The 16,145-nt window shown below is 43.2% G+C and overlaps 2 protein-coding genes across 2 annotated transcripts; one reads left to right on the plus strand and one right to left on the minus strand.

Moving 5' to 3' along the window:
* The first annotated feature begins 1,117 nt into the window (after positions 1 to 1,117).
* zgc:162144 (RD3 domain-containing protein) lies at positions 1,118 to 2,929 on the plus strand. Its single transcript, XM_029662537.2, has 3 exons — positions 1,118 to 1,372; positions 1,767 to 2,071; positions 2,260 to 2,929. The coding sequence occupies exons 2-3, from the start codon at positions 1,767 to 1,769 to the stop codon at positions 2,627 to 2,629; spliced, it is 675 nt and encodes a 224-aa protein (XP_029518397.1). The 5' UTR covers positions 1,118 to 1,372; the 3' UTR covers positions 2,630 to 2,929.
* A 132-nt stretch (positions 2,930 to 3,061) lies between these two features.
* On the minus strand, positions 3,062 to 12,043 carry LOC115130942 (syntaxin-5-like). Its single transcript, XM_029662535.2, has 10 exons — positions 11,789 to 12,043; positions 6,540 to 6,610; positions 6,173 to 6,228; positions 5,992 to 6,062; positions 5,657 to 5,773; positions 5,485 to 5,541; positions 5,297 to 5,375; positions 5,048 to 5,154; positions 4,855 to 4,976; positions 3,062 to 4,705 (listed from the first exon to the last, which is right to left on the minus strand). The coding sequence occupies exons 1-10, from the start codon at positions 11,849 to 11,851 to the stop codon at positions 4,546 to 4,548; spliced, it is 903 nt and encodes a 300-aa protein (XP_029518395.1). The 5' UTR covers positions 11,852 to 12,043; the 3' UTR covers positions 3,062 to 4,545.
* Positions 12,044 to 16,145: the final 4,102 nt, after the last annotated feature.

Below are 16,145 nucleotides of genomic sequence, written 5' to 3' on the forward strand. Positions count from 1 at the left end.
TTACCTGGGGCAAACTACGCGTCCTCCAGGACACCTACAGCACCCGATGTCACAGGGAGGCCAAAAAGATAATCAAGGACATCAACCACCCGAGCCACTGTCTGTCCACCCCGCTATCATCCAGAAGGCGAGGTCAGTACAGGTGCATCAAAGCTGGGAACAAGAGACTGAAAAACAGCTTCTATCTCAAGGCCATCAGACTGCTACACAGCCATCACTAGCACATTAGAGGCTGTATATGTATATACTGTTTTCTATACTATTCTACGGTATCTCATTCACTTAATGTTTACATATCTTGCATTACTCATCTCATATGTATATACTGTATTCTATACTATTCTACTGTATCTTAGTCCGTTCCACTCTGACCTCGCTCGTCCATATGTATATAGTCTTAATTCATTCCAACCTAGATTTCTGTGTATTGGGTATATGTTGTGTAATTTGTTAGATATAAATTGTAAGATATTACTGAACTGTCGGAGCAAAAACACAAGCATTTCGCTACACCCGCAATAACATCTGCTAAGCATGTGTATGTGACCAATAAAATTTGATTTGGATTTGTCTGAATACTGTCCGAATGCACTGTATGTGCCTTGGTCTTCCAGGAAGAGCAGAAATGCCTTGCCAATGTCACACTCAGCCTAATATAAGTCTAGGGGTTCTATACAAATCGATCTGAAGTTTACAATTTCAACTTCATCAAATGCAAGTATCATTGACAAAGCCAGCACCATTCCTTTACCAACCAGCATCCAAGCAGAGCCATTATTCTAGCCCATTATCTGAGCAAAAACATTCTGGAGTGCTGTCTAAATGCCACAGATCAGTGATGAAACGGTAGGCCTATGTCCTCCTTCCATGAAAATGCTCATTGTCATCACTGAGGATATTGTTCATATTTTACTGTATATTTTAGGTCCAGTGTCTCTGTTTTGATTCACAGATGACAGATGCTTACTGAACAAAACTGCTGGTACCCCCTGCTGCTACGCTGCTCTAGTTGGCTGACTGGATATGTACAGGCTGACACATCTAGCAACACCTCCAGGTGTGCTTATGAGGTTAGTCCGGTAAAAGACCTGTCAATCACTCTGTATATTAATACAGGATTACATTCATTGTCAATCACGAAGGAACACATACCTATCTGCCACGGACCTTCGAGGTAGCAAGGTGGTCAGTTAGTGGTGTGTAGGAGTGAAAGTCGACATTTTTCTTTTTAACAGTTTATATTTTGCAGCTGCAGACCAAAGACAACAGAAACAACAAAAAAAGGAACTGTGAAATGAAGGCATTGTCTGCATCTTGATAAGAGGATTTCTAACCAACAAGGAGACTACTCAATAATTGACTTTTGTAAAAGGTAAGCTATCAAGCTTTTGTTTGACTACAGGTAAATTAACTATTACATTGTGTCGTGAAAAAGGCAGGTCACCTAAAGCAGAAAGCGATTCAGTGAATCTAATTACCTGTATTTACAGTTCTATCAATCAAGTAACATCTCCAGGCGTGTTTATCTACCTAATGAAGCAATTATTTGATTAAGATTTTAAAACAAAGTTAAACAAAGTTGAACAATTAAGATACATTACACAACATTTACTTTAAGTGTGTTTAAATTAATAGCATGAGTTTGCAGCATGAAAACAGTTTCAATAACTTGTATTGGTCCCATCCCCATGGCTGATTCCTCTCTCCTCTCACAATAATTGCCCATCTGGAATAAATCAAGTTGATTAAATTCTGTCCCTCCCTAGATGTTCCCCTGGTCAGCAGTGTTTTCTCTGGAGCCGAAAGTGCCTGGACAGCGTACGGCAGAAGAACTAGTCACCAACACCCTGATGCTGGAGCTGGGTGCCATGGTGAAGCGCACCGAACGTATCCGCCTGGAAAGGGTGACAAAAGAGGGCCGGCGCCGGCGCAGCTCTTCCTCCGCTGACTACAGCTGGCTGGCCACTGCCCCCACCCACCAACCCTATGAGCTGACCCCCCGAGACCTGATAGAACTGCAGGACCTGTGTGCCAGGGTGCCACCGTCTCAGTGTGGCCCTGTCATTGTTAGGTGGGATTTTGTACCTTATCCGTGTCAGAGGTGTATGTACACAACACATATCCTGAATGTCTCAGGTAGATCATGGAAATGGATTCATTCTCAACAGGTTCTGATGTCTCCAAAGTGAACTTGGTGCCACCTTTTATCCCTTTGTCAGTATCACGCAAACTCATTTTGACCTTTGCCCTCTACCCCAGGTTCAGGAATCTGGTGACGGAGATTGAGCCGGAGGTTCACGAGGTGGCTCGTCTGTTCCGCACGGTTCTACGTGACTGTGTGGAGGGAGAAGAGGAGAACGAGGAGATGAGGATGAGGTCAGCCGGCTGGGACAAACAACGCAGCAAGAGCCTCTCCTTTGTAACCTTCCGCTCCAAGTTCCGACCCGCTCCCTTCAGGGGTGGGGGCCTGGGCGGGTCACGTGGCAACCTGCAGGAGGAGTCGAGCTGGTACGAGGAAGACGAGGTGGAGCAGCAGGAGGGAGCAGCAAACGTGGCGAGAGCGGCCAGGAAGGGGAGGAGCATGAGCATGCCTGATATCACCCCCATCGAACAGAGTGCACTTGGCTGAGGGAGGGATGGAGAAAGAGAATAGGAGATGAGAGATTGATAGGGGAGAAGGTCAAGATGAGATGCAACATGAGGACAGCTCACACCTCAGCAGATTTCCACTGACTGTTTAGACATAATGCAGTTACATATGCAAGAGTAGAATTGCAAGCTTAGCCAGCAGATATACAATACTATTTTGTTTTTTTATTGTGAATTACATTTTCCGAATGCGTTAACACTTGAAATGCATGTAAAATGAACTAGAAAATACAGGTCTTATTTTCCAACAGATCCTTGATAATAAATTAGTTTGTGTGGATTATTGTGGGGCCATTACTACTGCATAGCTTAGTTCCAGTCCTTTGGTTGGCATGGTTACTCTATAACAATTCATTATATCAATATTCTATAATCCTCTTACTCAGTAAAGAATTACAGTCCTTTGCACAACTTCCCCATTGTTCTTTTTTAATATGCACTTCTATCCAATACATTAGCACTATTTTCACTTTACACACTGTAGAAGTCAAGGCATTTGGCAAAAAAAAGAGGGAAGAAATAGGAGTGTTTTCTTATTAAAAAAGTTCTGGTCGGTCATTAAATAATAGCCTGTACATAAACATCTGTCCTCAGTGAGAATGAGAGGAGATGAAGAGAAGAGGACAGTCCCCAATAAAGCAGTGAGGTCCAAACGGACAAGTTGCAGGGAAGTTTGGTTGAGAAAGACTTCACTAGGGTACTTTCAGCTCTACATAACAGGTGACATGTCATTGGTTATAACAGGGTTAATAACAACCTGTTAATTAGGGTCCCAAATAGCAACCCATTTCCTATTTAGTGTACTACTTTTGTCCAGGGCCCTTGGGCTCTGTTTAAAGTAGCGCACTATATAGAAAATAGAGTGCCATTTGGGATGCAAACCATTGGCAACCGTATTCAGACTGAACCCAGCTGACTTGCTGACAGGTAAACCAGGCAATCTAAACTGTTAGATCTGCAATAACAGTATTAAGTAACTTGTTACAAACTGTTCGGGTCTGACTCGTCACATTGTGTTTATGACTGGGGCTATGAAGGGAATGTCCTCTTCAGTTTAAACCACCTTTAATCCTGTACTGTCATAAAACAGTTTAGTCACATTTCTTTGAAACTGAAAGTACCCTTTTGGCAAATAAGAAACATTGAAAGAAAAAGAGAAAGTAAACCAACAATAGTTTCCAATCATGCGTGGCGTGAATGATAGTGAGGGAGAATTGTTCAAGTCTCTCTTTAATAAAACTGGAATAATGAGGAACAAAAATCGAAAGAAATTATTACAATTCAAGAACTCCAGTCTGTTGTGTTGGCCCTCATGTCGGAGAGAAAGTTGATGACACCCCGTCTTACAACCAATCAACAATAAGCTACATGAGGGGTAAAAGAAAATCTACCAAGAAACAAAACCAGGTTTGCAGAATCAAACCATTAAATAAGTCATTTTTGATTAAATGTGTAAGATGAATTATTCTCTAAAGTAACAAAGAACAGAATGACAAGTATTCTGTTTATACTATACAAAGCGTGTTCCGATAGCATATCCTTTTCATTAGGGGTATTTCATCAATGTCTGTAGGAACAGAATAGATCTGCTAGGGTCACTCCAGAAACTCTCTCCAAGGCTTTAGGCAGCAGACTACTATCATTTCTTGGGCTGCTGGACCTCAAGTCCCAGACCGTTCAATAACACTCCACCTGTCCCATTGTCCTGTTGCTGTGGCAACCCCTCGTCTCAGCCCAAGCTTTCCCATTGTCTTATGTCAGATAGCATGACTCCGTCTGAACTATTGGTCAAGCGACTAGCGTTTCATAGGAGTGACGCAACCGGTCAAAAGACAATGAACTTTTCCATCTCCCTCTTCTTCAACCTCTACTTCTTTATCTATCATTTCTCCCTGCTCAGGCGAGGAAGACCACAAAGACGATGAAGAACACGATGAGGACGAGGAAGATCTTGACCATGAGCCAGCGGTTGGAGGACACAGACTGGAAGTACTTGAGGATCTCCGTGTGAGCCATGTCCACGTTGAGCTGAGTGTCCTCCACGTTAGCATCAATCCTACATGGGAGAGGAAACACACATAGGGCTTGTGACACACCGGGCAGTGCTCGAGCATCTCAATTTCTCCCCTCTACACCGCATCTCTTTCTCCCTCAACTCCTCTTTCCCTGCTTCCCCATCATACTGCTCTCATCCCCCTCCCTCACCTCTGTACGGTCTCCTCCTGCTCCTTCACCATGTGAGCCAGCTGCTGAAAGATAGAGCCCAGCTCTACGATGGTGCTCTCAATGTTCTGCATGGTGTCTGCACGGCTCTGGATGTACGAGTCCTGCACCACAGAGAAACAGCATTATAGTAACACTGACAGACACAATACAGGTGATAATAAAGTGTTTGTACCTGCTCATCAATGAGCTGGAGCTGTAGAGGGTTAGACTGGTTGTCCATGTTGATGGCCACCTCAGCCCCCATACTCCTGGACTCATCCTGCATCAACACTGAACTCTCTGGCAAGGAGAGAGAAACGATAGTCAGTTAGAAGGAAGAGAAAATAAAGTTCTGTGATTGGAATTCACAGAGACATTTGTGAAGTGATCTGGTGTAGGAATTAGAGGCTGAAGGTGAAGTAAACGTGGTGTGTTTTCTTACTGAAGTTGTTGGCGTGGAGAGGAGAAGAGACGTGGCGCTGAGAGAACTGTTCTCTCCTGTTCTTCTGCTGCTTCAGGTTCTAGAGAAAGAGAAAATGAGAACCATATAGGCAACCTACAATTATGAGGATTTTATGAGGTTTAATGACAGAAAGTTCCAGAGTGACAGAACGTTCCAGTGAATCTTACCTCCGTTCTTACTTCTAGAACCGACTTGAAGTCATTGGACATAGACGCCAGTTTGGACTGCAACAAAACAAGGAGTTGTTGATTTTATAAAGCCTCAGGTTTCATATGGCTACATCATTTTACTCATCCACATCAGTTACATAATGCAGTAGAGAGGCACTGGCAGTCAGACCTGCAGGGAGATGACGATGGTGTTGGAATGGGTCTGGATGTGTCTGCCGCTGGGAGCTCCGCGTGAACGAATCAGATCCTGCAGCTGGGCAATCTGCTTGTTCAGGCTGTTAATGTCCTGCGAGGGGAATAGTGGGAGACAGGCGGAGGGAGTCAAACAGGGCACAGCAGTGTAACACAGACTGCGTCCACTAAAACAGCTAGGTCTGTCACTTGCATAGAGATTCCACTGACTGACTGGTCATCGTGTTTGCGATTTATAGTTCATAACGAGAAATAGCCGACTGCTTTTCCTGTATCGGTGTCAATTCAAAAGAAGAAGAAAAAAAATCTCACCTGCTTGATGATGTAGGTTAACTCTTCAATCTCCACTGCCTTGTCATCAAATAGAGATCTTCTTTTAGCCACTGAAAAGGTCAAAACAGACATATCCAGAACTATAGAAAAAAACGCAGAGTTTTTCCAAATAGCTATTTGACTCATAAATATTGAAACATAAATATTGACATATACTTACATATAGTGAGTTTCTCTAGTTTAGCAAATGTATTACTCAAGTCCTTCCCTATTCTCCTGGAGAGGTTCAAAACAACACAAGATTGGTATCACAGTGATAGGCCTAAACATGAACACGGTGAAAAGAAACTGCTAGTGCATGTACATACGTGGAATGTAAAGTATGTCCTTCGGTAAAATGATAAGAGAAAAGAACAGCCTACATTCCAAAGACATCATGCAGAGCTACAATGTGATTAAAACACCATGGAGAAACTAACAGCAACAACTGGCTATTTACTAAACTTCAAATCAGACACAGGTGCCAACTACACCCCTGAATGGATTAACTGTGTAATGTGAGCAAGTTGGCTGGCAGTGGGACTCACTTGGCCATGAGGGTGAAGTCACTGCGTTGCTTGAGAGCACTGAGGGCTGGCTTGGTGTGCTGAACACCATTCTGTAGAGAGAGAGAGAATGAGAAAGAGTGATTAAAAGATACATCATCTGTGACAGATTACAAGAGGGGGAATGAATAGGTTCCTCTATCTCCCATAGGTTATGTTTAGTATCCCCCAGCCTTGATCAGATGGCTATTTCAACATCACTGCCCTTGCCTCTCCCCAGTGGCGACCCGTCATTTAGTGCAGAGCCCCACCTGTTTTCAGCCCCGCATTTTTAGGTTAAAAAAAGTGTCACTCATGGAACAGTACGTCATCGCCAATTCTAAGATTAGAGTTATATTAGAAGTGCCCATCCGGCCTCCCCAGTGGCGCAGTGGTCTAAGGCTGTGCCACTAGAAATCCTGGTTCGAGTCCAGTCTCTGTCTCAGCCAGCCATGACCGGGAGACCCATGGGGGGCGCACAATTGTCCCAGCATCGTCCGGGTTATGGGGAGTGTTTGGCCGGCAGGGATGTTCTTGTCCCATCACGCTCTAGCAACTCGTGGAGGGCCGGGCGCAATGCATGCTGACATGGTCGCTAGGAGTACTGTGTTTCCTCCGACACATTGGTGTGGCTGGCTTCCGGGCTAAGCAGGCATTGTGTCAAGAAGCAGTGCGGCTTGACTGGGTTTAGAGGATGTATGGCTCTCGACCTTCGCCTGTCTCAAGTCCGTACGGGAGTTGCAGCTATGAGACCAGACTAACTACCAATTGGATACCATGAAATTGGTGAGAAAAAGGGGTAAAAGTAACAAATAGAAAAAAGAAGTGCCCATCCATGAAGGCTCAAGGTCATTTGCCACAGATAGAATGACATCGTTAAATCTACAGTAGCTTTGCTTGGACTGTCAACATCATACTCTCAAAATCTTAGCTAGCAGTCATCACCATGAATCAAGTCGACAATCAAATCCTTTTCCATCCTTGTCATATGAAAAGAAATTACAGATAAAACGTCTTGGTGCTCATCGGCCATTGAACATAAACATTACACAAACAGTTGGAAGTCGCTAATTCAACAATGAGTGGTTTGGGAAGGAATCAGTGGCTAACTGAGTTCAAGACAACTCAGGGGAAAAACACGTTTTGAACAGTGATTCAACTTGGAATTGTAAATCCAGCATCTTTCTCTTTGATGACAAAATTTGCCCATGAAGGACCGCCGCGCCACTTTCCTGTTCAAGCACATCACAACAACGTGAGTCCAAAAATGTCTTATACTGCTTCATAAATTATATAGGATACCAGAGAGATATGTATTCTGTAGCTAATAAAGTAATACTAAGTGTATTTTTTATTTAACCTTTATTTAACCAGGTAAGCTAGTTGAGAACAAGTTCTCATTTGCAACTGCGACCTGGCCAAGATAAAGCAGAGCAGTTCGACACATACAACAACAGAGTTACACATGGAATGAACAAAACAGTCAATAATACAGTAGAAAAAAAACGAAACAAAGTCTATATACAGTGAGTGCAAATAAGGTCAAATAAGGGAGTTAAGGCAATAAATAGGCCATGGTGGCGAAGTAATTACAATATGGCAATTAAACACTGGAATGGTAGATGTGCAAAAGATGGATGTGCAAGTAGAGATACTGTGATGCAACAGGAGCAAAATAAATAAACACAGTATGGGGATGAGGTAGATAGATGGGCTGTATAGAGATGGGCTATGAACAGGTGCAGTGATCTGTGAGCTGCTTTGACAGCTGGTTCTTAAAGCTAGTGAGGGAGATGGGAATCTCCAGCTTCAGTGATTTTTGCAGTTTGTTCCATTCAGTGGCAGCAGAGAACTGGAAGGAAAGGCGACCAAATGAGGAATTGTCTTTGGGGGTGACCAGTGAGATATACCTGCTGGAGCATGTGCTACGAGTGGGTGCTGCTATGGTGACCAGCGAGCTGAGATAAGGCGGGCTTTACCTAGCAGAGACTTGTAGATAACCTGTAGCCAGTGGGTTTGGCGACGAGTATGAAGTGAGGGCCAGCCAACGAGAGCGTACAGGTCGCAGTGGTAGTAGACTACATCCAGTTTGCTGAGCAGAGTGTTGGAGGCTATTTTATAGATGACATCGCCGAAGTCAAGGATCGGTAGGATGGTCAGTTTTACGAGGGTATGTTTGGCAGCATGAGTGAAGGAAACTTTGTTGCGAAATAGGAAGCCAATTCTAGATTTAATTTTTGATTGGAGATGCTTAATGTGAGTCTGGAAGGAGAGTTTACAGTCTAACCAGACACCTAGGTATTTGTAGAAGTCCACGTATTCTAAGTCAGAGCCGTCCAGAGTAGTGATGCTGGATGGGCGGGCAGGTGCGGGCAATGATCGGTTGAATAGCATGCATTTAGTTTATTTGCGTTTAAGAGCAGTTGGAGGCCACGGAAGGAGAGTTGTATGGTATGTTGTGTAGTAAGCTGTTATTACCCCATGTGCCTCACCCTAATAATTTGGTCTATTTTCACCAACGCGGTATTGTAAACACATCGTTCGCAGCCGGTCTGTGCCCGTTTGCTAAAAACCTATTTAAGAGAAATGTAATCATTGAATATTGTAAGAACTTTCATTGTCTGTTTATATTCCACGTTCTGAATTCTGTCGCTGTACATTTCAAAAGTGCTGAACAAAGAGTTATATTGACTACGTCTGTCGTCTCTCGCTCATTCATGTCTTAATCGAAATTACAGATAGCCTCTTATCTGCTTGTCGTCCCCTTGTGCCATAGTTTGCACATCTCAATTGTCATTAGAAACCACATTTGTTTAAGCAAGTCAGCATTATCAGCTAAATGAGGCTGAATGAACTGTAGCAGTGGTAAGGTGTTGGGACTGCTGTTGGGGCAGCTTTATGTCCCCCAATATTAGAACAAGGAACAGATATAGCCCTTGGTTCTCTTCAGACCTGACTGGCCTTGACCAGCACAAAAACATCTTGTGGCGTACTGCATTAGCATCGAATATCCCCCGCAATATGCAACTTTTCAGGGAAGTTAGGAACCAACATATACAGGCAGTTAGGAAAGCAAAGGCTAGATTTTTAAAACAGAAATGTGCATACTGTAGCACAAACTCCATGGAGAATAAGAGCACCTCCCAGCTGCCCACTGCACTGAAGCTAGGAAACACTGTCACCACTGATAAATCCAAAATAATTGAGAATTTCAATAAGCATTTTTCAACAGCTGGCCATGCTTTCCACCTGGCTACCCCTACCTCGGTCAACTGCCCTGTACCCCCCACAGCAACTTGCCCAAGACTCCCCATTTCTCCCTCACCCAAATCCAGATAGCTGATGTTCTGAAAGAGCTGCAAAATCTGGACCAGTACAATCATCTGGGGAAGACAATCTGGACCCTCTCGTTCTAAAATTACCTGCCGCAATTGTTGCAACCCCTATTACTAGTCTGTTCAACCTCTCTTTCGTATCATCTGAGATCCCCAAAGATTGGAAAGCTGCTGCGGTCATCCCCCACTTCAAAGGGGGAGACACTCTAGACCCAAAATGTTACAGACCTATATCTATCCTACCCTGCCTTTCTAAGGTCTTCGAAAGCAAAGTTAACAAACAGATCACCGACCATTTCGAATCCCACCGTACCTTCTCCGCTATGCAATCTGGTTTCCGAGCTGGTCATGGGTGCACCTCAGCCACGCTCAAGGTCCTAAATTATATCATAACCGCCATCAATAAAATACAATACTGTGCAGCCGTATTCATTGACCTGGCCAAGGCTTTCGAATCTGTCAATCACCACATTCTTATCGGCAGACTCAACAGCCTTGGTTTCTCAAATGACTGCCTCACCTGGTTCACAAACTACTTCTCGGACAGAGTTCAATGTGTCAAATCAGAGGGCCTGTTGTCCGGACCTCTGGTAGTCTATGGGGGTGCCACAGGGTGCAATTCTCGGGCCAACTCTTTTCTCTGAATACATCAATGATGTCGCTCCTGCTGCTGGTGATTCTCTGATCCACTTCTACGCAGACGACACCATTCTGTATACTTCTGGCCCTTCTTTGGACACCATGTTAACTAATCTCCAGACGAGCTTCAATGCCATACAACACTCCTTCCGTGGCCTCCAACTGCTCTTAAATGCAAGTAAAACTAAATGCATGCTATTCAAACGATCACTGCCCGCACCTGCATGCCCGTCCAGCATCACTACTCTGGACGGTTCTGACTACTAGAATATGTAGACAACTACAAATACCTAGATGTCTGGTTAGACTAAACTCTCCTTCCAGACTCACTTTAAGCATCTCCAATCCAAAATTAAATCTAGAATCGGCTTCCTATTTCGCAATAAAGCCTCCTTCCCTCATGCTGCCTAACATACCCTTGTAAAACTGACTATTCTATCGATCCTTGACTTCGGCGACGTCATTTACAAAATAGCCTCCAACACTCCACTCAGCAAATTGGATGCAGTCTATCACAGTGCCATCTGTTTTGTCACCAAAGCCCCATATACTGCCCACCACTGTGACCTGTATTCTCTCGTTTCCTGGCCCTCGCTTCATATTCGTCGCCAAACCCACTGGCTCCGGGTTATCTATAAGTCTTTGCTAGGTAAAGCCCTGCCTTAGCTCACTGGTCACCATAGCAGCACCCACCTGGAGCATGCGCTCCATGCAGCTTACAGATCATTGCACCTGTACATAGCCCATCTGTAAATAGCCCAACCAACTACCTCATATTGTTTTTTTCTTTGCACCCCAGTATCTCTACTTGCACATTCATCTTCTGCACATCTATCACTCCAGTATTTAATTGATATATTGTAATTACTTCGCCACTATGGCCTATTTATTCCCTTACCTCCCTAATCTTACCTCATTTGCTCACACTGTATATAGACTTTTCTATTGTGTTATCGACTGTATGCTTGTTTATTCCATGTGTAACTCTGTGTTGTTGTTTGTGTCACACTGCTTTGTTTTTTCTTGGCCAGGTCACAGTTGTAAATGAGAACTTGTTCTCAACTGGTCTACCTGGATAAATGAAGGTGAAGAATTTTTTTTTTTAAATGATGATGTAGGCCCTAACAGTTTGTGGGCACCGTTTGTCACCGTTATAGTGCAGTTAATGTATTGTTTAGTGTTGTGGCTTTGCTGGCATGCACCCCCCCCCCCCCCCAAAAAATGCCCCACCAATATTTACATGCTAAAATCGCCACTGCCTCTCCCATACCTACATACCTGTCTGCTCTGTAGGGATTTGCAGGCGGACTGGAACTCGTTGGTTCGATCCCTGCACGTCATCCTGCCGCCTGTATATCACCAGCCTGCACTGGGCACGCCAAGGAGGAAGGGTCTGACGTCTGAAAGATATCGGTAGTGTACTATAGACCGGTCCGTGCTCCGTGGAAACAGTCACTACACCTCCTGATGTCAACTCCTAACTGCGAGGCGTCAATCCGTGTCCAATGATGCACACGGGCATTCTCAATGTATTTGTAATATGATAGGAGTAACATAACCAAATCATTTCAAGTGACAGTTTGCTAGGTTGTCGGGCCCCGGGCTACCCATCTAATTACCAATACGTTGTCTCAGTTTCCCCCAACAAATCGGAGCTTGGCCAATTTGTTTAGCAATCAAGCCTTTTATATGCCTAGCTAGTAATAAGTAAGCTAATGTTAGCAAATTCATCATTACCACGGCAACACAAACGAAATGCTACCATACAGCTTATCTGACAGTGATGAAATATAAAACTATAGCTAGCTAGATATCTGTTGTCATTTAACTGTTCTTAGGTACTGAGCTATTTAGTTATGCCAAGCTACCGTTGACTAACTAACCTTAGCTAGTTTTAAAGAGCCGACTCCATCACAGCTGCTTTTTAGTTTACCCTAGAGATGTGGCTTGAATGTTTTGTTTGAATAAAGAAAACTCTCTCATCACAACATCAATCAAATGTATATATATATATATAGGTTCCCTCGATAAACGTGATCAGTTTCAACTTACTATTAGCAAAATTCCACAAGAATTCACAGATCGTTCTATGTTTTTACCAAGCCGGGAATGAAAGTTTGAATCCGGGTCATTTCCGGATACTGACGTCATCGCCACGTCCACCACTGCTTAAATTGGATATATTCGGAAAAGGAGTCATCACATACCACCAGATGTCGCCATATCTTATGTTTTCTAACACATACGTCAACTTGTGCAGCATTCAAATCAACTGGACTCTATTAAATTATGCGTGGATAGTGAAGCGCATACAGAGTAGAAGGTTGATGTTTATTGTCACGAGTCGTGTCCTGGAGGCAGAAAGAAGCGATTTCCCATTACATAGGTCAGCTGCAAAGTCAAAATTGGTTATATTGTAAAAATTCCTGAAAACAAAAATGTTGTTTAGGCATTAGGATTAGCATCGTGGTTAGATTTTGTGGCTGTGCCAGCAACTGACAACTCTGCAGAGCTGCCTCCAGAACAAGATTCATAACCAAAAACGCTAACCTGCTTTAGAGTATAGTGGAGATAACCGTGATTACCAAACTCCAGACTGTGAGAGAGAAAGGGAGGTAGAGAGACAGAGCGAAGGTAAGCTACACAAATGAATACAGGTAGAGAGATAACATTCAGGACTTGCTCAGATCTCATTCTATACCTACTGGCTCCCACATCCTTACCCCAACAAGAGCTGGCATGTTCAGACCACAACTATGCCCTCACCTATCTTCAATTCTCACCTTTCTATTCCCACTCAATCGGTCTTCCTATAACCTATTCTCTTTCCACCTGAACACCACTTCTGTGAAAAAACAACATATGTTCTCTGATAATGCATAAATTAACAATATCTGTGCATTTGAGGGCATTCGCATTTAACAATGTCTCAAATTGATGCCATTGCCATAAATCTTTCAATGGCTTCTATGTTGTCTGAAATGATAGAGAATTATCAAAGCACCACAGAGATGCATGTTTCCGTAACAGATAACAGCTTGTTTTTTCATGCGTCACAGGGGACTTTAAACAACATTAATTTTCCTGTCAGAGAGAGACATGGCTGGCCATAGTCAACACACGCACATTTCTCTCTCTCTCTCTCTCTCTCTCTCTCTCTCTCTCTCTCTCTCTCTCTCTCTCTCTCTCTCTCTCTCTCTCTCAATTCAATTGTTCAATTCAAGGGCTTTATTGGCATGGGAAACATATGTTAACATTGCCAAAGCAAGTGAAGTAGGTAATAAACAAAAGTGAAGAACCAAAAAAATGAGCAGTAAACATTCCACCCACAGAAGTTCCAAAAGTATAAAGACATTTCAAATGTCATATTATGTATATATACAGTGTAGAAACAATGTGCAAATAGTTAAAGTACAAAAGGGAAAATAAATAAACATAAAAATGGGTTGTATTTACAATGGTGTTTGTTATTCACTGGTTGCCCTTTTCTTGTGTCAACAGGTCACACATCTTGCTGCTGTGATGGCACACTGTGGTATTTCACCCAGTAGATATGGGAGTTCATCAAACATGTGGGGGGTTTTCCATTTTTTTGTGGATCTGTGTAATCTGAGGGAAACGTGTGTCTTTAATATGGTCATACATTTGGCAGGAGGTTTGGAAGTGCAGCTTAAGTCAAACCTTTCCTTAAGTTTGGGTCAGTCACAGTGGTCAGGTATTCTGCCACTGTGTATTCTCTGTTTAGGGCCAAAAAGCATTCTAGTTTGCTCTATTTTTTTGTTAATTCTTTCCGATGTGTCAAGTAAATATCTTTTTGTTTTCTCATGATTTGATTGGGTCTAATTGTGTTGCTGTCCTGGGTCTCTGTGGGGTCTGTTTGTGTTTGTGAACAGAGCCCCAGGACCAGCTTGCTTAGGGGACTCTTCTCCAGGTTCATCTCTCTGTAGGTGATGGCTTTGTTATGAAAGGGTTGGGAATCGCTTCCTTTTAGGTTGTTGTAGAATTTAACAGCTCTTTTCTGGATTTTGATCATTAGCGGTTATCGGCCTAATTCTGCTCTGCGTGCATGATTTGGTGTTTTACGTTGTACACAGAGGATATTTTTGCAGAATTCTGTATGCAGTCTCAATTTGGTGTTTGTCCCATTTTGTGAAGTCTTGGTTGGTGAGCGGACCCTGACCTCACAACCATAAAGGGCAATGGGTTCTATAACTTATTCAAGTATTTTTATCCAGATCCTAATTGGTATGTTGAATTTTATGTTCCTTTTAATGGCATAGAAGGCCCTTCTTGCCTTGTCTCTCAGCTCGTTCACAGCTTTGTTGAAGTTACCTGTGGCTCTGATGTTTAGGCTGAAGTATGTATAGTTTGTTGTGTGCTCTAGGGCAACGGTTTCTAGATGGAATTTGTATTTGTGGTCCTGGCGACTGGACCTTTTTTGGAACACCATTATTTTTGTCTTATTGAGATTTACTGTCAGGACCCAGGTCTGGCTGAATCTGTGCAGAATATCTAGATGCTACTGTAGGCCCTCCTTGGTTGATGACAGACGCACCAGATCATCAGCAAACAGTAGACATTTGACTTCAGAATCTAGTCGGGTGCTGCGGACAGTTCTAGTGCCCTCACCAATTTGTTTATATATATATATATTGAAGAGGTTGTGGCTTAAGCTGCATCCCTGTCTCACCCCACGGCCCTGTGGAAAGAAATGTGTGTTTTTGGCAATTTTAACCGCACACTTGTTTTTGTACATGGATTTTATAATGTTGTATGTTTTTCCCCAACCTCACTTTCCATCAATTTGCACAGCAGACCCTCATGCCAAATTGAGTCAAAGGATTGTTTTTAAATCAACAAAGCATGAGAAGACGTTGCCTTTGTTTTGGTTTATTTGTCAATTAGGGTGTGCAGGTTGAATACGTGGTCTGTGGTATGGTAATTTGGTAAAAAGCCAATTTTACATTTGCTCAGAACATTGTTTTCACTGAGGAAATGTATGAGTCTGCAGTTTTTTCTCTCTCTCTCTCTCTCTCTCTCTCTCAATTCAATTCAATTCAATTCAATTCAAGGGCTTTATTGGCATGGGAAACGTGTTAACATTGCCAAAGCTCTCTCTCTCTCTCTCACACAAACAGCTGCTGCTACAAAAGCAGAGGAAAACACGTCTCTAGGGTTATAGCACTAATACATACAGAGAACGGTGGAAAAATACAGGAAATCACTTCCACAGATAGGGAGTGAAGGATAAAGAGAGAGGGTGAGAGATGAGGAGTTTCAGGGACACACAACGAGTCACTGGTTCTCAGGGGCACCACCATCGAATCAGAGACAGTTAGACAGTTCCAATATTATTCTGCACTAACATGACAAGGTTCTGGGACTTTTTCAGAGAGTAGAAAACCTTTTTACAAAAAGGGGAATAGGATTAAAGGTTGAAAATACATCCATGTCTTCTGATGGATGAGTCACTGTCTCTCCCTCCCTCCCTCTGTCTCCCTAATCTTGTGCTTCTATATTTAGTCACTGGCAGGATGCCCTCCATGACAGGTAGGCCAGGCAGCATCAGCCTTGAGCTCACTGGCTCTCTCTCAGGGTGGGGAGGAAGACAAACTGCATCACTGAAAGAGCGAGA

This window comes from Oncorhynchus nerka, linkage group LG6 (genome assembly GCF_034236695.1).
Source record: "Oncorhynchus nerka isolate Pitt River linkage group LG6, Oner_Uvic_2.0, whole genome shotgun sequence".
NCBI lineage: Eukaryota > Metazoa > Chordata > Actinopteri > Salmoniformes > Salmonidae > Oncorhynchus > Oncorhynchus nerka.

Coding starts and splice junctions, on each gene's coding strand:
- zgc:162144 (XM_029662537.2), top strand. CDS start 1,767: ATGTTCCCCTGGTCAGCAGTGTTTTCTCTGGAGCCGAAAGTGCCTGGA. Junction 2,072..2,259: donor TGTGGCCCTGTCATTGTTAG/GTGGGATTTTGT, acceptor CCTCTACCCCAG/GTTCAGGAATCTGGTGACGG.
- LOC115130942 (XM_029662535.2), bottom strand. CDS start 11,851: ATGACGTGCAGGGATCGAACCAACGAGTTCCAGTCCGCCTGCAAATCC. Junction 5,774..5,991: donor TAACCTACATCATCAAGCAG/GTGAGATTTTTT, acceptor TTCCCCTCGCAG/GACATTAACAGCCTGAACAA. Junction 5,542..5,656: donor CCATCGTCATCTCCCTGCAG/GTCTGACTGCCA, acceptor GTTTTGTTGCAG/TCCAAACTGGCGTCTATGTC.